The sequence below is a fragment of the Aptenodytes forsteri genome, unplaced genomic scaffold (genome assembly GCF_000699145.1).
Source record: "Aptenodytes forsteri isolate BGI_AS27 unplaced genomic scaffold, ASM69914v1 Scaffold284, whole genome shotgun sequence".
Taxonomy (NCBI): Eukaryota; Metazoa; Chordata; class Aves; order Sphenisciformes; family Spheniscidae; genus Aptenodytes; species Aptenodytes forsteri.
The window spans coordinates 991,052-1,008,634 of NW_008794445.1; the positions used below are offsets into that span (position 1 = coordinate 991,052).

At 41.3% G+C, this 17,583-nt stretch overlaps 1 protein-coding gene across 1 annotated transcript in view; it reads right to left on the reverse strand.

Annotated features, from left to right (window-relative positions):
- Positions 1 to 17,583, reverse strand: part of MYH9 (myosin heavy chain 9) — a 72,594-nt gene that overhangs the window by 29,979 nt on the left and 25,032 nt on the right. Inside the window, exons 4-9 of the mRNA XM_009289938.1 lie at positions 10,180 to 10,207; positions 9,281 to 9,374; positions 3,861 to 3,953; positions 3,103 to 3,166; positions 2,483 to 2,581; positions 1,466 to 1,609 (exon numbers count right to left, since the gene is read on the reverse strand). Of these exons, the coding sequence (XP_009288213.1) occupies positions 1,466 to 1,609; positions 2,483 to 2,581; positions 3,103 to 3,166; positions 3,861 to 3,953; positions 9,281 to 9,374; positions 10,180 to 10,207 (522 nt within the window). The remainder of the gene's footprint in view (positions 1 to 1,465; positions 1,610 to 2,482; positions 2,582 to 3,102; positions 3,167 to 3,860; positions 3,954 to 9,280; positions 9,375 to 10,179; positions 10,208 to 17,583) is intronic.

Here is a 17,583-nt window from a genome sequence, read left to right on the forward strand (position 1 = left end):
CTTAAGCAAAGTAAACTGCAAAGGGGATCTTGTACCAAAGATTTTTTCATCCCCTAAACTCTACCTGTTACAGAAACATTTGTTTTAAAACAATCTCCTTTTGATAGCAGAGCAAACAAAGGCTCCATATATGCTACATCAGGACTAACAGAAAAGAAACATATATGTTCTTAGTGGCACGTTATGAAATCCAGTGGTTTGACAGCTGAATCTGGAGTCCTGGCACTTGGACAGACAGCTTATTTTGATGTTGTCTCATAAATGAAGACAGTTAGTGTTTAGACTTTATATCAAAACTAATACAGACTACCATCCAGCCAGCTACTGTATGCATTATTCTTCTAAGCCTATAAGGAACATTAACGCACTTCACACTTTGAACAGTGAGTGCAAAACACTAAAGCTATCTTTGCTGTAGTGCCTGGAACCAATAGCTCACCTACGTGACAGCAAACATGCCCTAGAGCATACGTTAAAAACCCAGCTCAAAAAACTGAGCATAGCTGAACATCCTGACAATAAATTAGGCTGCCAATTCTTTTATTCGGTTTAGGCAAATTTCTCTTCACCTTCATACAGCAGTTTCAGTCTCAGATGATTCACAGAATATCAAGTGTATTAAACTGCGGATAACGACAGCATGGATTTATAGCAGGCTGGACTGTGAAGAGCAACAGTTAAGGCACAGGCACATATTCCCTACAGCCACAAGAGCTGCAGCCTCCAGCAGAGGAGGTGGTGACCTCAAACCACCAGAGACGCTTGCTTCAGTGTAGAGAAAAAACAATCCTAGTTTTAGAAGATGACATACATTTAGAAACTGAGATGTTGCAGAACACTGGTTCCCAACCAGTGAGGCAGATCATGAATGAGACAGCAGAGAGCTCTGGTGAATATGTATCACTGCACTTTGTGCTGGCTGCATGCAATTCTAGCTTCACTGTCATGGTACTGTGCTCCCAGAATCAGACAATATTAATTTCTGATCAGCAGTTCAGTGTTAAGCTGGAAAGAAAGGCACTATGACCAGGCCATTCGCAAAGTACTAATCCAGCAATGGTTGGATTAGATACTTTAAAGCCACTGCTTAGGGATAGGGGGAGCACACAAGCCGTGCATTGCACAAGAGAATGAGGGGATTCTTGTATCTTGGATGTGTTATTCATAAACTGAATATACAGCCCTCAGATTGGGAACAAAAACAGCAAGCAGAAGCATGTTTTCATTAGCTGCTTGACTTCTAACATTAACTGTATAAACTGAAACTGTGCTGGTAGATGCTGAAGTGGGTCACTCCAAAGCCACTAAGTTTATTACTTGCACACCGTTCACCTGGGGGGGAGGGGGGCATGGACACCAGACAAAACAAAACCAACAAAAAACCCAAAACAAAGAACCCCAGAAAGATATGATCTGTTCCCTCTTTCATTTCCTTACATTTTTAAGCCCTTCAGAGGATTCATACCTATCTGTTCCTCATCTGGGATGCCCATGATCTTCATTGCCTCCATGGTCTCCTGAAACATATCTTTGTCTTGCTGACCCGGGATCGTAACATGCCCATTGGAAAGGAAGCGATATTTGTTGTAAGGCTCCAGCAGCAGATCAGCTTAGGAAAGAATTGAGAAAAAAAAGTTACTATGGCACCCTTTTTTTTTTTTTTTAAATAGACAACAATCTATCTCTACCACTGAGATCAAATTTCTGACTTGCATATGCTAGCAGGTGCTGGATGAATCTGGGATTAAGCCCAGTTTTACTGCAGGCTGAACATTTAATTTATTTTAGATAAAATTGGAGTTTTTCTGCCGTATTTCCTTCTATTCCCTCCTCTGGGCTACCACCAAAGCAGTGTCAATCATCATTATGCCCTAAGCCTATAAGAAGTAGGGGTTAACTTGAAAGTAAATTTGCCTTTAATTTCAGACACCTCATTTGTTTCAAGTCAGGTGAAAGTTAATATATAGCTCTTGAAACAGTAGCAACTATGAGAAAAGTCCTCTCCTCCTGTCCTTCCTCCAGATCAACTTGCAGCTCTCGCACAACATGGACCCTGATTACCAGGCTGAGCTAGGTGCACTAGGATCCTAGACTTCTAGAGCTGCTTAGGTGCCAGTAGCTTTGCTCCATTCAGTTAAACACCAAGCACATCACAGTAGGACCATTCCCGCACTAGAAGGGTTTACGTCATGCAAGACGAGACTAAACATGGGACAGTGATTTAGATAAGGAAGGGCACAGAGTCATTGCTGGCAAGGAGACAAGTGCAGGAAGGAACCAGAGAAGCAAGTTTTCGGGAACTGAGAAGTGCAGGGGGAAGGCAGAGGGATGTATGAGTGTACGGAAGAAGTGGAGGAGGGGTGACCATATCTAAAAGGCAGAGCCAAAAAACCGTGAAGGAACAGGTCCTAGCCTACAAGTGTTTTGGACCCTCTGTTGTTGTGATGAGGGAACCCCATAACTACAACAAAATCATACTTACTCTTCAAATGCTCGCCTGCCCCAGAGAGCAGGTAGTAGAAGATGTGGAAGGTTCTCTCCTCTTTGGCTTGACGAATTGCACGTGACTTCTCCAGCAGATCTTCAGAGAGTCAAGGCATATGGCAGGACATACAAATCAATTCCTGTTCTATGGCAGGAGAAAAAACTCATACTACCTGATGTTCTCCTCATGCCAATTAACAGGGGTATTGATTTAGTAGTCGCTATCAGTCAATAACCCACTGAGCTTCCAGTCTCAGTTCTGCTGGCCTCTGAATGATGGCTATGATGAGAGACTTAACTGATAAAAACCAGAAAAGCAGTGGCCATCCATCCCTACTTGCCTTGGACAGAAGTGAGAATGGTTTACGAAATTCCAAAGCTATTCATCTTACGGCAGTTTATGCTTCCGTTTCAGCCTCCTAAGATTAGAATTCATTCATTCAGAAAAGATTTCCACCATGATCACATAATTTATAAATGCTAGCATAAATTTAAGTGCTTCCTACCACTTTCTCGACCTGACAAATAGAAAGTCAGTCGTGAAGAGATTACTAGGTACCATTATTGCCACCTCTATAGCCTTTAACTTCTCCTTTTAAGGGGTTACAGAAAGGATACAGGTCTCAATATTGGCTCCAACAATGTAGCCGTTGACATCAAAGTTGATTCTGATGAACTTGCCCTAAGAGGAAGATAATAGCATTAAAATTAGTATTCATTCTATCTGATAACAGCAGTAAACAGCAAAGGTAAACCTTCTCTTTTTAATCCAGGAAAGGAAATTCAGAACAGGCCAGGCAGGTTTTAGGCAAAACAAGGACAGCCAATAGGCAATGCCTGCTGATCACAACAGCGATTTAACAAACGACACCAAGCACTTTCAGACATTTCTGACATTCAGACAGCCTACAATTCAAATTCATTATGTTTCAGCCTAGATTTCCCACAACCAGGGTCCCTTCAGTTTCATGTTCTATATGATCTGGACAGTTCCACCTCCCTCAACATTAGCTTCAACCATTTTCATTTAGTTCCAGCTCTAGCTCCCCCATCTGCCTCTCAGACGCTGTCCATTGCTCTCCAGAGCAAGTAAAATAAGGACCAGTATTTACTCTCCAAGATAAAACTGACTGTAATAAACTTACAATAAAAATTGGCATAGATGATTCTGGCACAGGTCAGGTTCCTTCATTCCAGAGACCTATCAGGTCTATTCTGGATAATTCACTGCATTAAATTCACTTCCCAGATTAATTTGAAGGAAGTCACTCACAGACAGTTGTCCTATCCCTGACAACAATTCACCCAAAAGCAGACCAAGTCTTCCCTCGGGAAAGTGTAGAATACTGGCACCCATGCTGGATAGTAATACTCACAAATCTTGAGGAGTTGTCATTCTTTACTGTCTTGGCATTTCCAAAGGCCTCCAGGATGGGATTAGCCTGGAGCAACTGTCTCTCCAGTTCTCCCTAGAGAGAAATCAGAAATTAATAAGTAGGTAGTGGTTTACTGCATTAACCTTGGGTCAAACCAGCGCTGAAGTTTCAATTCACACTAGCTTGGCATCTGTTGTAGAGGAGCCTTATTAAACCTTAGGAGACGATCCCTTAAACCTTCAAAGGAGACTCATTAGTTATCTGGGTAAAACAGAAACATTCACAAATATGCCTTATTCCCTTCTTCAACACAAGGGCATGCCAGAGCTGCCTTTCTGTTAACAAGAAGCCCTTCAAAGCCACTTGGCCATAACATCCCACAGACTTCCCAGGATCAAAGCGAAACACCGTACCATCCAAGATCAGGCCCTCATCCCAGAAGTGTCTTGCTGTCTAGGCTGGAAGAGTGAGGAAAATCCTGTCTTGCTACTGCAAGACAGGCTTGAACTCTGCTAGTAGTAGGTTAAGAAGCTAGTCTTAAAGGTCTAATGTTTTAAAAAAACAAAAACAAAACAAAAAGCTTGCACTAAGACTCTAAATCTTCCAAAAGCAAAAACCTCTTTTGTAAGGAGGCACACAAAAAAACAGAATTAGTGGTATCCCACAAACTGCATGATCGCTTGCATTCTGCTGCCATATTCACACACTCCTCCCCTCAAGGAACACAAAATGCTGGAGCTGTAGAAAAAGGAAATTCAGAACCTTTATCCCTGCCAAGTACTAGACCATTGGAGCATATACACCTTTCCCTGCAGGCTCTAGATATATCCCTGGCTGTTTTTAAAAATTACTTGTTCTCTGTGCTAAAAGCATAGAGTTCTATATATTTCAGTATTACCTAAAAAGCTTCTAGGGACAGAAAATGACAGTTTAGATTAATGTTTCTCTTTTTAGCAGTTATCAGTAAGTACTCAAGACTTCCTGTGCGTAACGGATGGAAATGAAGTTTGATTCACGAGAACTGCAGTTTATGGGCAAATTATTTAAGGGTATTTCTAAAGGAAAATTGTTCCCATTCATTCTCAAAGTGCATTATAAAACAGATCAGTCCTTACACAGTGTCTCTAAAAATACATGCAATTAAAAAAAAAGAGGAATATACATGAGAAACTGTACAAAGGTCTACAAGTCTTTATTTCTTACTTCCACAATCACCTCACTTCATGCTTGCAAAGTGCAAGGCCAAACAAGACCCTCAGCCCCTGCAGAACTGCACATATACAGAAGGGGCAGCTGCTGCAAGCACTTTCATTCGCTGTCAAGTGTATATAACAAGGAGGTTAGCCCTGGGAAGGGAACCTGAGCCGGGACATCTGCTCCTCACAACAGAGCCAGCGTGTGGCTTTGTAAGGAGAAAACCTTGAAACTAGGGTTCAGTCCCTGAAACTGCGTGGCAGTCACGTTTACCCTCCTATTCCGGCACACGTACTGAAGGTGGAACACTCTTCTCTCACTCCATTCCTCCTCCCCATCCTGCACTGAAGTCCTAGGCCTTTGTTTGGGACTGCAATCTGTTACTATGCAAGTGAGAGATGCCAGCAACATAGCATTTCAACCCAACTAGGGTTGAATGGAACAAGGAGGGAAGAGATTTAAAAAAGCCCATTTTTTTCCTCTAAACAGAAGTCCGGCTTTGACACCAAGACTATTTTAATTATTTGGCTAAAAATAAAGCTAAGGTCACACTTAGCTACACAAAGATCAAAAGTTTATAGAAATCCATAGTACAGACCCTCCTGTTATTTAGTACTTCAGGAAGAAAGTGTCATTAATGTCAAGTAGGTGTTGGTAAACTGTAGTTTAGAGGCGATTAGGTCTCTTGAACCACCAAGGTAGCAATACGCATAGAGAACACCAGCTCAGGGACACAGCAATATAGAGCTGTGGAGAAAGGAAAATGCTAAAGAGTTGGTCCAGTCAGTTAGCTCTCATGACTTGCCTTAGCACCATGATACAGTGGAAGGAGCAAGTTCTCAGCATGCTATGGCAATGGCACATAAGATTAAGTGGCTGCAATTACTGCAATGTATCCATTCCTCACTGGCACACACTGCACGCTGTCTTTGTTTAAAAAGACAATCCTTTTATCTTTAAAATTTTAAAGAAGTTTTTGGGTGGGGTTTGTTGGGGTTTTTTACCTTAAATTTTGACAGTCACCTTTCACTGAAGGAAGAGACTTCATTATTCTTATACAATGGGTAATTTTGCAAAGCAAAAACAGTACAACACAGCTGTCTGTCATAAGCTTTCTAGAATTCTAGTGTCTATCATTAAGACACTACCAATTTTCTGACATTCCTTGACCTGAACCAAAATTTGTTTAATACTTGGCATGCATTTGAAGTATGTACAATATTCCTCATGAAAACAGAAACAATAGCAGCCACTGGATCTGTTAGCCCATGGTTGGGCAGTGCACACTCTTCAGTACACTCTCTTTCTACTGCTCTGAAGTTGCAACACCAATTTAAAGCAACTAAAATCCTTGACATCTATCTTGTACTCTGAATTTTTTGCATCTCATACATTTTTTGGAATGAATTCTATGCAAGGTAGAAGTTTTGCCCGCCATTTATTCTTCACGAAGTATGAAGAAAGGCATCTAGAAATCACAGCTAGCTTTAACAGCATGCAATTTAAAAAACTGTAAGATGGGGGAGGGGGGGGTGGGGTTTTTTTTTTTTGTTTTTTTGGGGGGGGGTTGAAATCACAGCTAGCTTTAACAGCATGCAATTATAAAATACTTAAGATGGGGGGGGGGGGGGTGGGGTTTTTTTTTCTGTTTTGGTGGGGGGGTTTTTTGTTTCGATTTCGATTCTTTAGGAATTTGCTTTTGTATTCTTCTCTGCAGTCATGTGAGAGATTCTCAAACAACTGAGTGGTGGGGGGGTTTTTTGTTTCGATTTTTACACTTTAGGAATTTGCTTTTGTATTCTTCTCTGCAGTCATGTGAGAGATTCTCAAACAACTGAGTCCCAACAACAGTGGGTTGGATGGGGAAGAGAGAAAGATCATCAATAACCTAATCTTCATCACAAATATTTAAGCATTAGCAACTATTACCCATGAATTTCTGATTAGCTACAAACATTCTCATCCTGAAAAAACCATTACACGATTTAAGAAGTCAGTAGAGAAGCAGAGACTAAACACGGGAAATCTCAACTTTCATAAATAAAGTTTCATCAAATGAAAAAAGTGTTTATATAATTAGGTTCAATAGGCCCCAAAAGCAGCCTTAACGTGCTTAGTAGTCACACCATGCAGCTAGAAGCTATTTAGCTGAATATGCTAATGCACTGGGAACAGTGGAAGCTGCCACTACCTCCAAAACAAGAGAGCTAGAGTTGAAGAATATGCTTTATAAATCTGATTTTGCTCTGCTACTTGGAAAAACAGGGGTTTACATCCAAAACTTCTAACTGGAGACAGTCAAGAAACCTTTCTGGTAGATAAAGCACTGCTACTTTCTATATTACCATTGGTTAAGTTCTATGCCTAGTCTTGCAGCATAAAGGTTCAACACGATCTTATTCAACCCTAAAGAATAAATCTGCCGTGACCAGTATACCCAAGACCCTCAAAAAATTTAACGTATTCATCTTCATAAACCCTTATAATCTGGTTCCAAGTTTAAGATTTGTAAAGAATCACTGCATTAGAGCACTCATTACCAATTAACATTCAAAGACTCCAGTTCTAAATCCTCCCTGATAAGGCCAGTGCTACTGTTTAGTCATAAAAGTGGAGCAAAACATGAGCTGCAAGACTTTTCGGAAGAATCAAAACTTGGGGGAGGGCGGGGGGAATATCAAACTTGGGTAAATCACCAACCAGTGCAACTTAGGACTGTTTTATTCTCCTAAGCAGACTGCCTGTCCTGCTTCGGTGGTTGAAATTTTGCTCAAGGATAAGCAGTGGAAGAATACTTAACTCAACCCCATGATTCTATTTTCCGCACTTCAAAAAAGAAAAAAGGAGAATGTTTCTAAATGCAGCTACTGACAGACCATGGAAAAAGTCTTCACATGTCTGAAAGTTTGGCACATAGAAAGTTTTTTTTTGGTTGGATTCCAGAAGTTACTTATTACTATATGTGTGCACATAGTATGCCTGCATGCAGAGATGCCTTCTTATTCATATACTCTACACACATAAGGTATGCCTACACACTAAGCTACTATGGGAAAACTTATGTAGAGATACAGTGGACACACTTGGCATCTGGTTTTCATTACACAGCTCACCAGTGAACATTTCCAATGTCTTCAGCTCTGGCTAAAAAGCTCACAGTCCTGGAACACCCTGTCTGCAGGGCAACCTTCCCCCCAACCTTTCTTTGCAACCTGCAGCCGCATATCACTGCAGGGAATAGAAAGCTAAACACCTAACTACATTTATCTTATTAGGAAGATGGTTCTAGGAAAGCCTGGTCCAGTCCTATTGCCCTGGAGGAATACTTCTTGAATAGTGTACCTGGGAAAATCCTGCAAGAAAAACCTCAAATGCAAACGAGTATTGAGCACAGAACACAAGTATTCTTGATATTACTTCAGTCTCCAATTGAACATCCTCACAAAAAGATTACTGTGCACCACACAAAAAAAAATAAAATTGTGAATTGTCTATGGATTTGTTTTAGCTGCAGAAAGTGACATTGGTGTGGAGTGAAAAGCTGCTCAAAAAAATCACACAATGGGACAGAAAACGCATTCCTGGTGCAGAACGTGCAGTAAACGTGCAGCTCACCTACGAGGATACAACTGATGAATTCGGCAATAGTCCATCGGGGGAGAGGGAGGGGGAAAAAGATATAAGTGAGACATCTTTGAAGTCCTCCCACCACCACCACCACCCTCCTTTCATGTGCTGCTAACACTTGGCTGTTTTCCACCCTTTTAATGTTTTCCTACAATTTTAAAGTTTTCAGCTGATGTCCGCTAGCCTATCACTGTATTCTCCAGTTTTGAAACAGTATATATAATAGCCAGACCTAATCTATAAAGGTTTTACACTGGTTATAAGCAATACATCTGTGTAAAGAGATCAGTATGGGTGATGTTTCACTTACAGTGTCTCTTGCCCATGCACTTGCCCATGAATCCAAGAGGTTGTGGATGAGTTTATACCCACTGTAGCTCCACTGAGTTCAAAGGAGTTATGACTTAGAACAATGTTCCCTGGCTTGCAATTTTTGACAAATTTTTATTGTTTCATAGTTCACTGTCCTCCTCAGTCCCCTGGTAAGTGTCAGTATCTAGGCTTTTATTGAGCAATATGGCTTTTACCAAAATCAGCCAATATATATTTATTGTCCAAAGTCAGCACAGCAATAAAGCATCATTAAACCCAGGTCTTACCTGGTCTTTTTTAGACTTGTGTGAGGAAGCAACATGAGCCAGATACTGAATGACCTTCTTGGTGTTCTCTGTCTTACCAGCTCCCGATTCACCTCTGTAAAGAAAATCTGCAATTCATTCACAAACAAGACGTAGGAGGACATATTCCTATTTCTAACCCCAAAAGGGCTACAGAGCTCCTTAACTGCATTCTGGCCATTACAGCACCTCCCTCGAAACCAAGAAAACACAAGTCATACTGGCAAGCGGTAGCAGTGTAGCTGGACTGCAGGCTAGCCCTCAGCCAGTTTGCTGCTGGGTGCGGGTTCTGTACACATGTACGGAGGAGGGAAGGCAATAAAGAACTATGCTTTCTAGTCACTTGGATATGAAGATTGCCAAGCGGCTGAGGAATAATCCGGAGGCTGCTGCAGAGCTAGGGGTGAAAGGTAATGAAGTGAATCTTTCAAAAGGAAGCCTCCTGACTGCAAGAAGGAACACACCAATTCCTTAAGCAGAACTGAGGGCCAACAAGTTTTGCTGTGTCTAGAAGAGAAACTGCCGTATCAAGAGCATGTTACTGTATCAGCCTCATCAGTATGAATGTACTTAAACACAACAGCTGCATCAAATCTGAAGGACTTCTCCAAGCCCTTTCCATTGACAAAGCTGTATTTCTTTAGGAGTTTAAGTACAGGGGCTGTTTCAAAACGCCCCTTCTTCCTCCAATTCTTACAAAAATTATGCTGCAGAAAGGATTACATATACATAGGAGGAACTGTAGTGGGACCTTCCTTGACTCTCTACTATTACCTGATTCACTGAGCCCACCCCCAGCATTTACAATTAAGAGAGTCCTCCAACCAAGATTTTTAACACAGACTTTGACATCCAGACAAGCTGACAACTGTAATACTCACGTGCAAAGGATGGACTGATCCTCTCGATCTAGAATAAAATTTTAAAAAAGTAGTTAGCCTGAGAGTCTAAAATTAAATTTCTGTGACTGCATGAAATCGACACCAAAACCAAAAACAGGAACTAGTAAACTATGCCAAGCGTCTTCAGAAATATGGCCAGGTAACTCCTTTTCTGGCAATAGATGCCAACCTCCCACCATCTGTCAAAGTATAATGGTACCATCGCAATTTAGTTTTCTTCATCCAGAAAGAATACTGTTTGCATTACAATTTTTCTACAAACAATACAGAACACTCTCATTGAATGTTTCTTTACCATAGAGCGACAGTTTGATGTACATCTACTTGTTCTTCAGCGCCCCCCCCTCAGTATACTGGGCCCATACTGACTTACAAAAGTTAGCAGCAGAGCAGTGGAAATGGAAGGGGGAAGGAGGAAGTGGGACAGGAACCATTACAAATCCCAAAGTGCCAAAACCTCACATCAAACAGAGGCTTTCACCCCCAAAAGAAACACTGGAACCTCAGTGAGAAGTTTTTGTTACTTATTTTGTACAGAATGGACTTGAAAACTACAATGCTGAGCAGCAGCCTAAGTCCTATACAGCTGATTTATTTATGGCACCGTCCCTTATTGTATTAACAGAGCAGCTGGTAACAGTAGAAACCTTTTCTTTTTCATGCTGACATACCAGTAGACATGCTAATTCCTGTGTTCAACTCCCAGCTGTGGATGATAACATCTTTCCAGTTACAGAACTTACTTCACCCAGCCTATCCACCACTATCTTCTCCCATATCTTTAACCTCCTTTCAGCTTTCACCTATGATTCCACTTCCTCATATGCACTCCTGACTAGTCCTTCTACCATGCCTTCATCCCACTGCTCCCCCACCACTTCTGTGTGAACACACTCCCCTGCACCTGCCTTGGTTTCACCTTTCATCTACCCCCTCCACCCTGTGGCTGGGAGCACTGGGCAGACTGGAGAGTGCCTGTGCCTATGCCACAACAGCCTTAGTAGCTTGGGGGCACCACAGGGGCAGTGAGACCTGTTCAGACATGGAACAGGTTTGGGCACAGCAAGTCATTCACAGACAGTCCACAAGAGCTACTGGGGTACTCACAAAACAAACTGTGCCACCAAACTCAAAATCCCCATTAGTTTGCAAGTTATCCATTTAGCTGTGGTTTTTTTGTTTTGTTTTCTTTGACTGGAGAGGGGGGGGCGTTGCTTAAGATCACGACTAGAGGACCATCAGATCACCCAGTCTGAGAACCTGAGTAGCACAGCAGTTAGATTTCATCCAGTTATCGTCATTCTTTCCTTTCTCCACACTGAGCTCCAATTTTGTGTTGGACTGAAATCTAACCTCTAAAAAGAGAGAAAGCAAGCCTCAAACATCCATGAGAGTAGAAAATTCACTGGATTGCTCTAATAAATTATTTCAGCAATTGGTAGCCTTCATCAGTACGTTTATGGATGTGACTGTCTCCATATTTTAGCTACTGGTTCTTTCTATTCCTTTCTCCGGTAGCTTAGAGAACCCAAGTGCACTCTGTATTCTCTCCACCAAAGAGTACTTAGACAGTATAATTGAGTCACCATTCAAGTTGTTTTGCGCAAGATAAAGAGATTGAGCTCTAATTAGGGAAGGCTTTATAGTCAGATAGAGTTCAAGTACCTGAAACAACTTTCCATACCCTTAAACACTGCTACTGCAAGTGAATTTAGCATTTCAGTCCTAACGTCATGAATGCCGTATTCATCAAGAAAAAGCTCCTATAAACTCAGTTTATAAAGAGAGAAGTATATCTAGCCTTTGGACGCATTTTCATGGAATAAGGAAAGCAGGTAAACCTACAAAATTTGAGATGCTAGCTTTTCTTAAGTTATTCTGAAACCAATAATAGAAACGTTAGGTTCACACGCTACAGATAGGTAACTCCTGCTCTTAAGCTTCTTCACTGGAAGCTGATTGTATGCAGATGAGCATGAAAATTTAGAGGAAAATAATCTGCTTTATCCCTGTTAATACTGTTCTCAGAAAGAGCTGATCAGCCCTAAGGCTGGAAGAAAGCAAGCAGAGGAAAACCATCACTCAAATGGTTTTGGCCCAGCAAACTCTTAAGCATTCAAAACTAGATACTGCAGCTTTACTAGCATTGCATATTCATTTTTTCAAGTGCTGAATCTTACTCATTGCCTTTAAGATATGCACTGCTTTTGCTGAGGGACAGGCAAAGAATAGATGTTAGCCAGCTCCGAAGGCCCCACCCATTCCAGGTTCCCAGTGGGTCAAGGGCTCAGCAGACACACACCAGCCCTCTGTGTGACTGGGCACTCTAAGGGTGGATCACGGGAAAAACTAATGACTCATTTATGGATTGCCTAAGGAAATGTATTCTTCAGTAGTGCGACACCTGGGTGCAATTCTCTATCACAAAGCAGCTATGTGAAAGGAAAAGATTGTGCCTCTGAATAACATCTGACTTTTGAAAGCTTGACTATAAACAAGCAGCCCACTTGTCCAAGAAAAGGTTATACTCGCATTCAGGTATTACAGAAGCTTTTCTAAGCTGCCAATTTGAGAGAGAAGAAGAAAAAAAAAGATAACCCTAAGGAAGGTGCTCCTTACTCCCAGTAGTCAACTCTAGTGTTGGAATTATGAGCTGGGGCTCCTCATACAGACAATGGAGCCCTAAGCACTTGAAAAGTGCATGCCTTCCCCTTCCCTCTCCTCCAGGAGAGGATCCTTATTCCAGCAAAAAAAACCATTGGTAAGCAGACAGATAAACCAACTGCCCAACAGAAAAAGGTGACCAACATCAGATAATACTCAGAAGCTCTTTGGCACTGAACACTTTCTGATCATGACAAGTTTTGTTGCACTTAGTTGAGAAACTCTTTTCGAGCCTCATTCCAATGAGGCAAGGTAGCAACAGCATCCTGGAGCGACCCAAGGAAGTCCCAAAGGGGCAAGCACAGGATTTTTCCACGCCTTAACACAGAGCAAGGTGTTGAAAGGTGCTCAGGCAGGAAAAGTCACAGACAGTGTTCAAAATCCTCTCGGCATTATGTTTTCCTCCCCCAACATACCTTCCTGGTGGCCTGCTGCAGCTGCGTTAGTCACCTCTGCTTTAAGCCAGCAGGAATGTACCTGCGAGTGCAGGCAAGTCACCGGCAGCGTGCATACACTGCCATAAAAGGCAACATTCCTGTTTGCAATCCGGGGGAAATTCTTTCCCAGGACTGCAAAGCAGCAGTCATTGGGATAGCTGGAATTCTTCTAATTGTGTACAGACAGACAACTCGAATAATGTGTTGAGCAACAGGAAACTGGAGCTGACCGAAGGGCCAAAGAGCTAACGCATACAAAAGCATAACTCTTAGACCACACTTCCACTTAAGAATTGCTTTAAATGCCAATATTCATTATCCATACAATACTGACTTGTGCAATCACGAATCAGAATTCAGTTGCCCAGACAAGAGGCCACCTCCACCCCTTTTTTTTTTTTTTTTTTTTATGGTCTTTACCTGGGCGGACATCAGATCTTTATGCTTTTTTTTTTGAAAGGATCATTCAACATGGGCGTACTGCACAACTTCAGTCAGCACTTGCCTTTACTCCATTGTCAGTTGTGCAACCAACCTACTCAGCAAAAGAGAATGTGCTGGGTACCATAAACTCAGTTGCTTATAATAACACAATCAAGAAATGCCTGATTAAAAGAAGTCTGCATCTGCTTTTCAATCCTAAACAGAGTCACTTATTAAAAACAATCCAGAATAACAACTCATTAGTTAATTATAGCAACAGTTCTGTATTTCAGACCAGCTGGCAAGGAAAGCTTTTTATCAAGGCTCTTCTTTAGCTCTCATCACCGTAGTATTCAAGTGATCATACGAAGCAGCAGCCTCAAGCATCCAGAAATTCAGGAAATCAAACATCCTTCAAATTTAAGCTATACAGCAGTATGGTATAATAAGATCAGTAGGTTAATTTTACTATATTAAAAAAACCATAATATCTAACTCATTCTTGACTTTCTTCAGTCCAAAAATAAAAGACCTCATTTTAGACTGCTTCCAGGACCTTCAGTATACATTAAAACCTTAATTAAACCAAAATTTGTTTTCACAAGAGAGACGTCTTGTACATAAAAAGTCCTCAGCCAAATATTCTACTGCAAAACAACAAATGTGAATGAATGCTGAACTGCTGTGGTCAAATATATTGGCATAATTGATAAATTAATAGAGCCCCAAATGCTTGAATTTTGTTCTTAGATATTTTGGGATGGGAGAAGGAAAAGGTTGGGAGACTACAAGAGAATGTGCAGTTTAAGCTCCACATCTCAATTACAGAACATCCTAGCAGGCCTTTATCACCCACTTCCTCTGCATGAGTGACTCCAGTTTCAAGCCTGTTCATCTCCATAAAAGGAGAAGTAATATAGCATTCACACAATGGTGACATCATCTCTCCAGCTAAGAGGAAGTGTAGCTGAAAGGCAAAGGCTTGGCTTGCAGTCCCCTGCCTATAGCTGACTCATTGAGGCTAAAAGCTTAACCATAACTCGATGGTACCACCCACCTCCCAACCACCAAGCGTCTGGCAGAACTGAGCGGCCTGGCCCTCTAGGTTTCCGTTACTATACTGCTCCCCTAGCATTGCAGGGAATGCCTGTAGCCCAACTTAGGCAACTGGCTGGCTGACCAAGTTAAAGAGTTGACCTAAAGCAAAAATTAGTCTTTACATGCATGTAAGTGCTTCAACCATGCAGTAGTTTCGGTTCCTCAGTCCCTCCTCAAACTTCTCTTCCAACCTCAACATAATCTTACAACCCACGTCCTTCCCTCAGGGCTTCTAACACAGGAGGAGCCCCGGGCACTTGACACACTGCTACTCGGAACAACCTCACTGGCATAAAATCTAATCAAATATGTTCACTGTGGTGCTTTAACCTGACATGCTGGTTTGAGTAGGATCAAAAACACTCCAGGGGAACACCAGAACACAGCCTGAGAGCCTGCTTTTGCATTATCATTTAAGGAATGCATTAGAGAGACGTTTCAAAATGCTAATAACCTACCATCAAGTACAAAAAAAAAAAGAAATCAAATGAAGGACAAACATAGCATATTCAAGACAGTTCTCAACAATAGAGCTTCAAGATGCAAAAAAGGTGAAAATCACCTGAGTTGGCAGGAACACTGCAGTGCCAAGATTCAGCTTTGCATTATCTCAAGTTTGAGGACAGTCATGAGGAGAAAAGTAAGTTTCATTTAAAAAAAAAGAAATATATCCTGCTGGGTCAAATGCAAATATTTATTTCCCCAAGCCATTTTTGGACTAGAGCCCATACCCCTTTCTCTAGCACTCCTTAACTGAATCTGGAGATAGCAAAACAGAAAAACAAGTTAGGCTGTAATTTTAGGTTACACAAATGTTTATGAAGTTCTGACAGGAAAGAAAAACTGGTATACAGCCTGCAAAAGCTCAGGCAGCTCATGATACTAAACCAGTGAACTGCAGGGAGACTGACAGCAAGGGCTGAAGCATTACATAAGTGACTGCCAGACAATTTCTGCTCTGGTTTACAGGAATGAAGCAAAAAGGGTGTGGTAACTACTAAAAAACAAGTGGGCAACGGACTCTTTTTTAGCTCCTTGTTCTACTGAAAACCACATTTCGAGACACAGATTTTGAGAGCTGCATTTAGAAATCTCAAGTAATTCAAAGCATGTAAAACATTTCTTAAGAAAATCAGAAACTACGTACATCTTTTCTTGCCATTTGTATACAAACACCATCAAAACAAACATCCTCCATAATTAGTATCCAAACTTAACGTTGTCCTTTGCATCAGAAATTTGGACAAATATTGGAAACAAACTAGTGAAACCACAGGCTATATTCTTTTGGGTTTAGTGGAAACAGAACTTGACCTTTACATGCAACTTGGAAGAGACATCTGTGCCTCTACATAATCTGAACAGCTCTGTCAATCAAGTATCCCTGAATTGGTAAACACACAGAGAATAGTCTATAGAAAATAAAGATGCACTTTGGGACAGTGCAATATACCGTGCAGCATAGCAGACCAATGCTAAGAAGCAAGCTGAGAAAGACGACTTTGAGACCAAGGAAGTTAAAATAGAAGCGTTCTACTAGCTCAGAAACTTAAGAAATATGTAAACATCCAAGAATTACAAATAAAATACTTCAAGGTCATGTTCTATAGAAGCAGATCTAGAGGACTGTTTCTTGTGAAAATGACAACTGGGCCTGAGGTACACATGAAGATCTACAACAGCAAGTGATTTGTCTTACAATAGCTAACACTGTTTCCTCCCTTAATGTAACAAGGACAATAAAAATCATGAAGTTACTATGCTTCAGAATTTTTTCTTTTAAACACCAAGCCCGGAGACTACCTAACTCCCAAGTGAATACCAGCAAGGTGCTGGCTGCACAGTCTCCTTTGCAGACTAATCCATCAAGGTCAAGGAGGGTTCAATCACTGCACAATGACTTTAAGAGTTTTGTTCAGTGAACCATTAGGAGCACTACACTAATATGTGGAGAAACTGGATGGGAAAGGAGATGGAGTACCTTCAATAGCAATGTGCTGTCTATTCCCTCTCCTACCTATCTCTTAGTTGAGCAGGTTGAGCTTTGGAGACCGGAGTAACCATACCCATCTAACCTACCACAGAATCTTCAGACACTGGCATTAAAACAGCCATCATGCTCTAGACACCAACAAAATTTCTAGCTTCTATCAGTATTTGACACAGAAGATTCCCTGGATGTGTTCCAAATACACAAACAGGTGCTGTTTAACAGCTTTAATATATGTTTTTCTAAACAGATCCCCTGGAGACTATGAATTGAGGTAAAGAATGTACCCCTTCAGTGTACATCTGCTGCATTAGAATAATGATTTGTTTGCTCAAGACACCACTCCACTTGCAGGCACTATGCTTCAATCATCAGCGCCAGAAGAGTAATTCTCCCGAAAGCAGTCCGACCTGAGGCTTCTGGCATCCAGGTTACCCAGGGAACAGAAACATTAAGACAAATGGTTGTTTTCTCCAAAAACAAAAATGTTACACTTTTTTGAGAGTTCTGCTCTTGCAGCACAGGAAGTCTCTCCAAGTACCATGCAGCAAAATAAGACTCAGAAATGAGACAAAAACATTAATGACTTGGGTCAGAAAAAGGAGGAAAAAAGAAAAAAAATCACTTTGAACACATTCTCCATCATGTTATTGCTTCAAGGAAGTACTTCTGGTAAAATTTAACAAAAAGCAATTTAACCTCTTGGAATATATAAATGCCTGTTGTGGTTTAACCCCAGCCAGCAACTAAGCACCACACAGCCACTCGCTC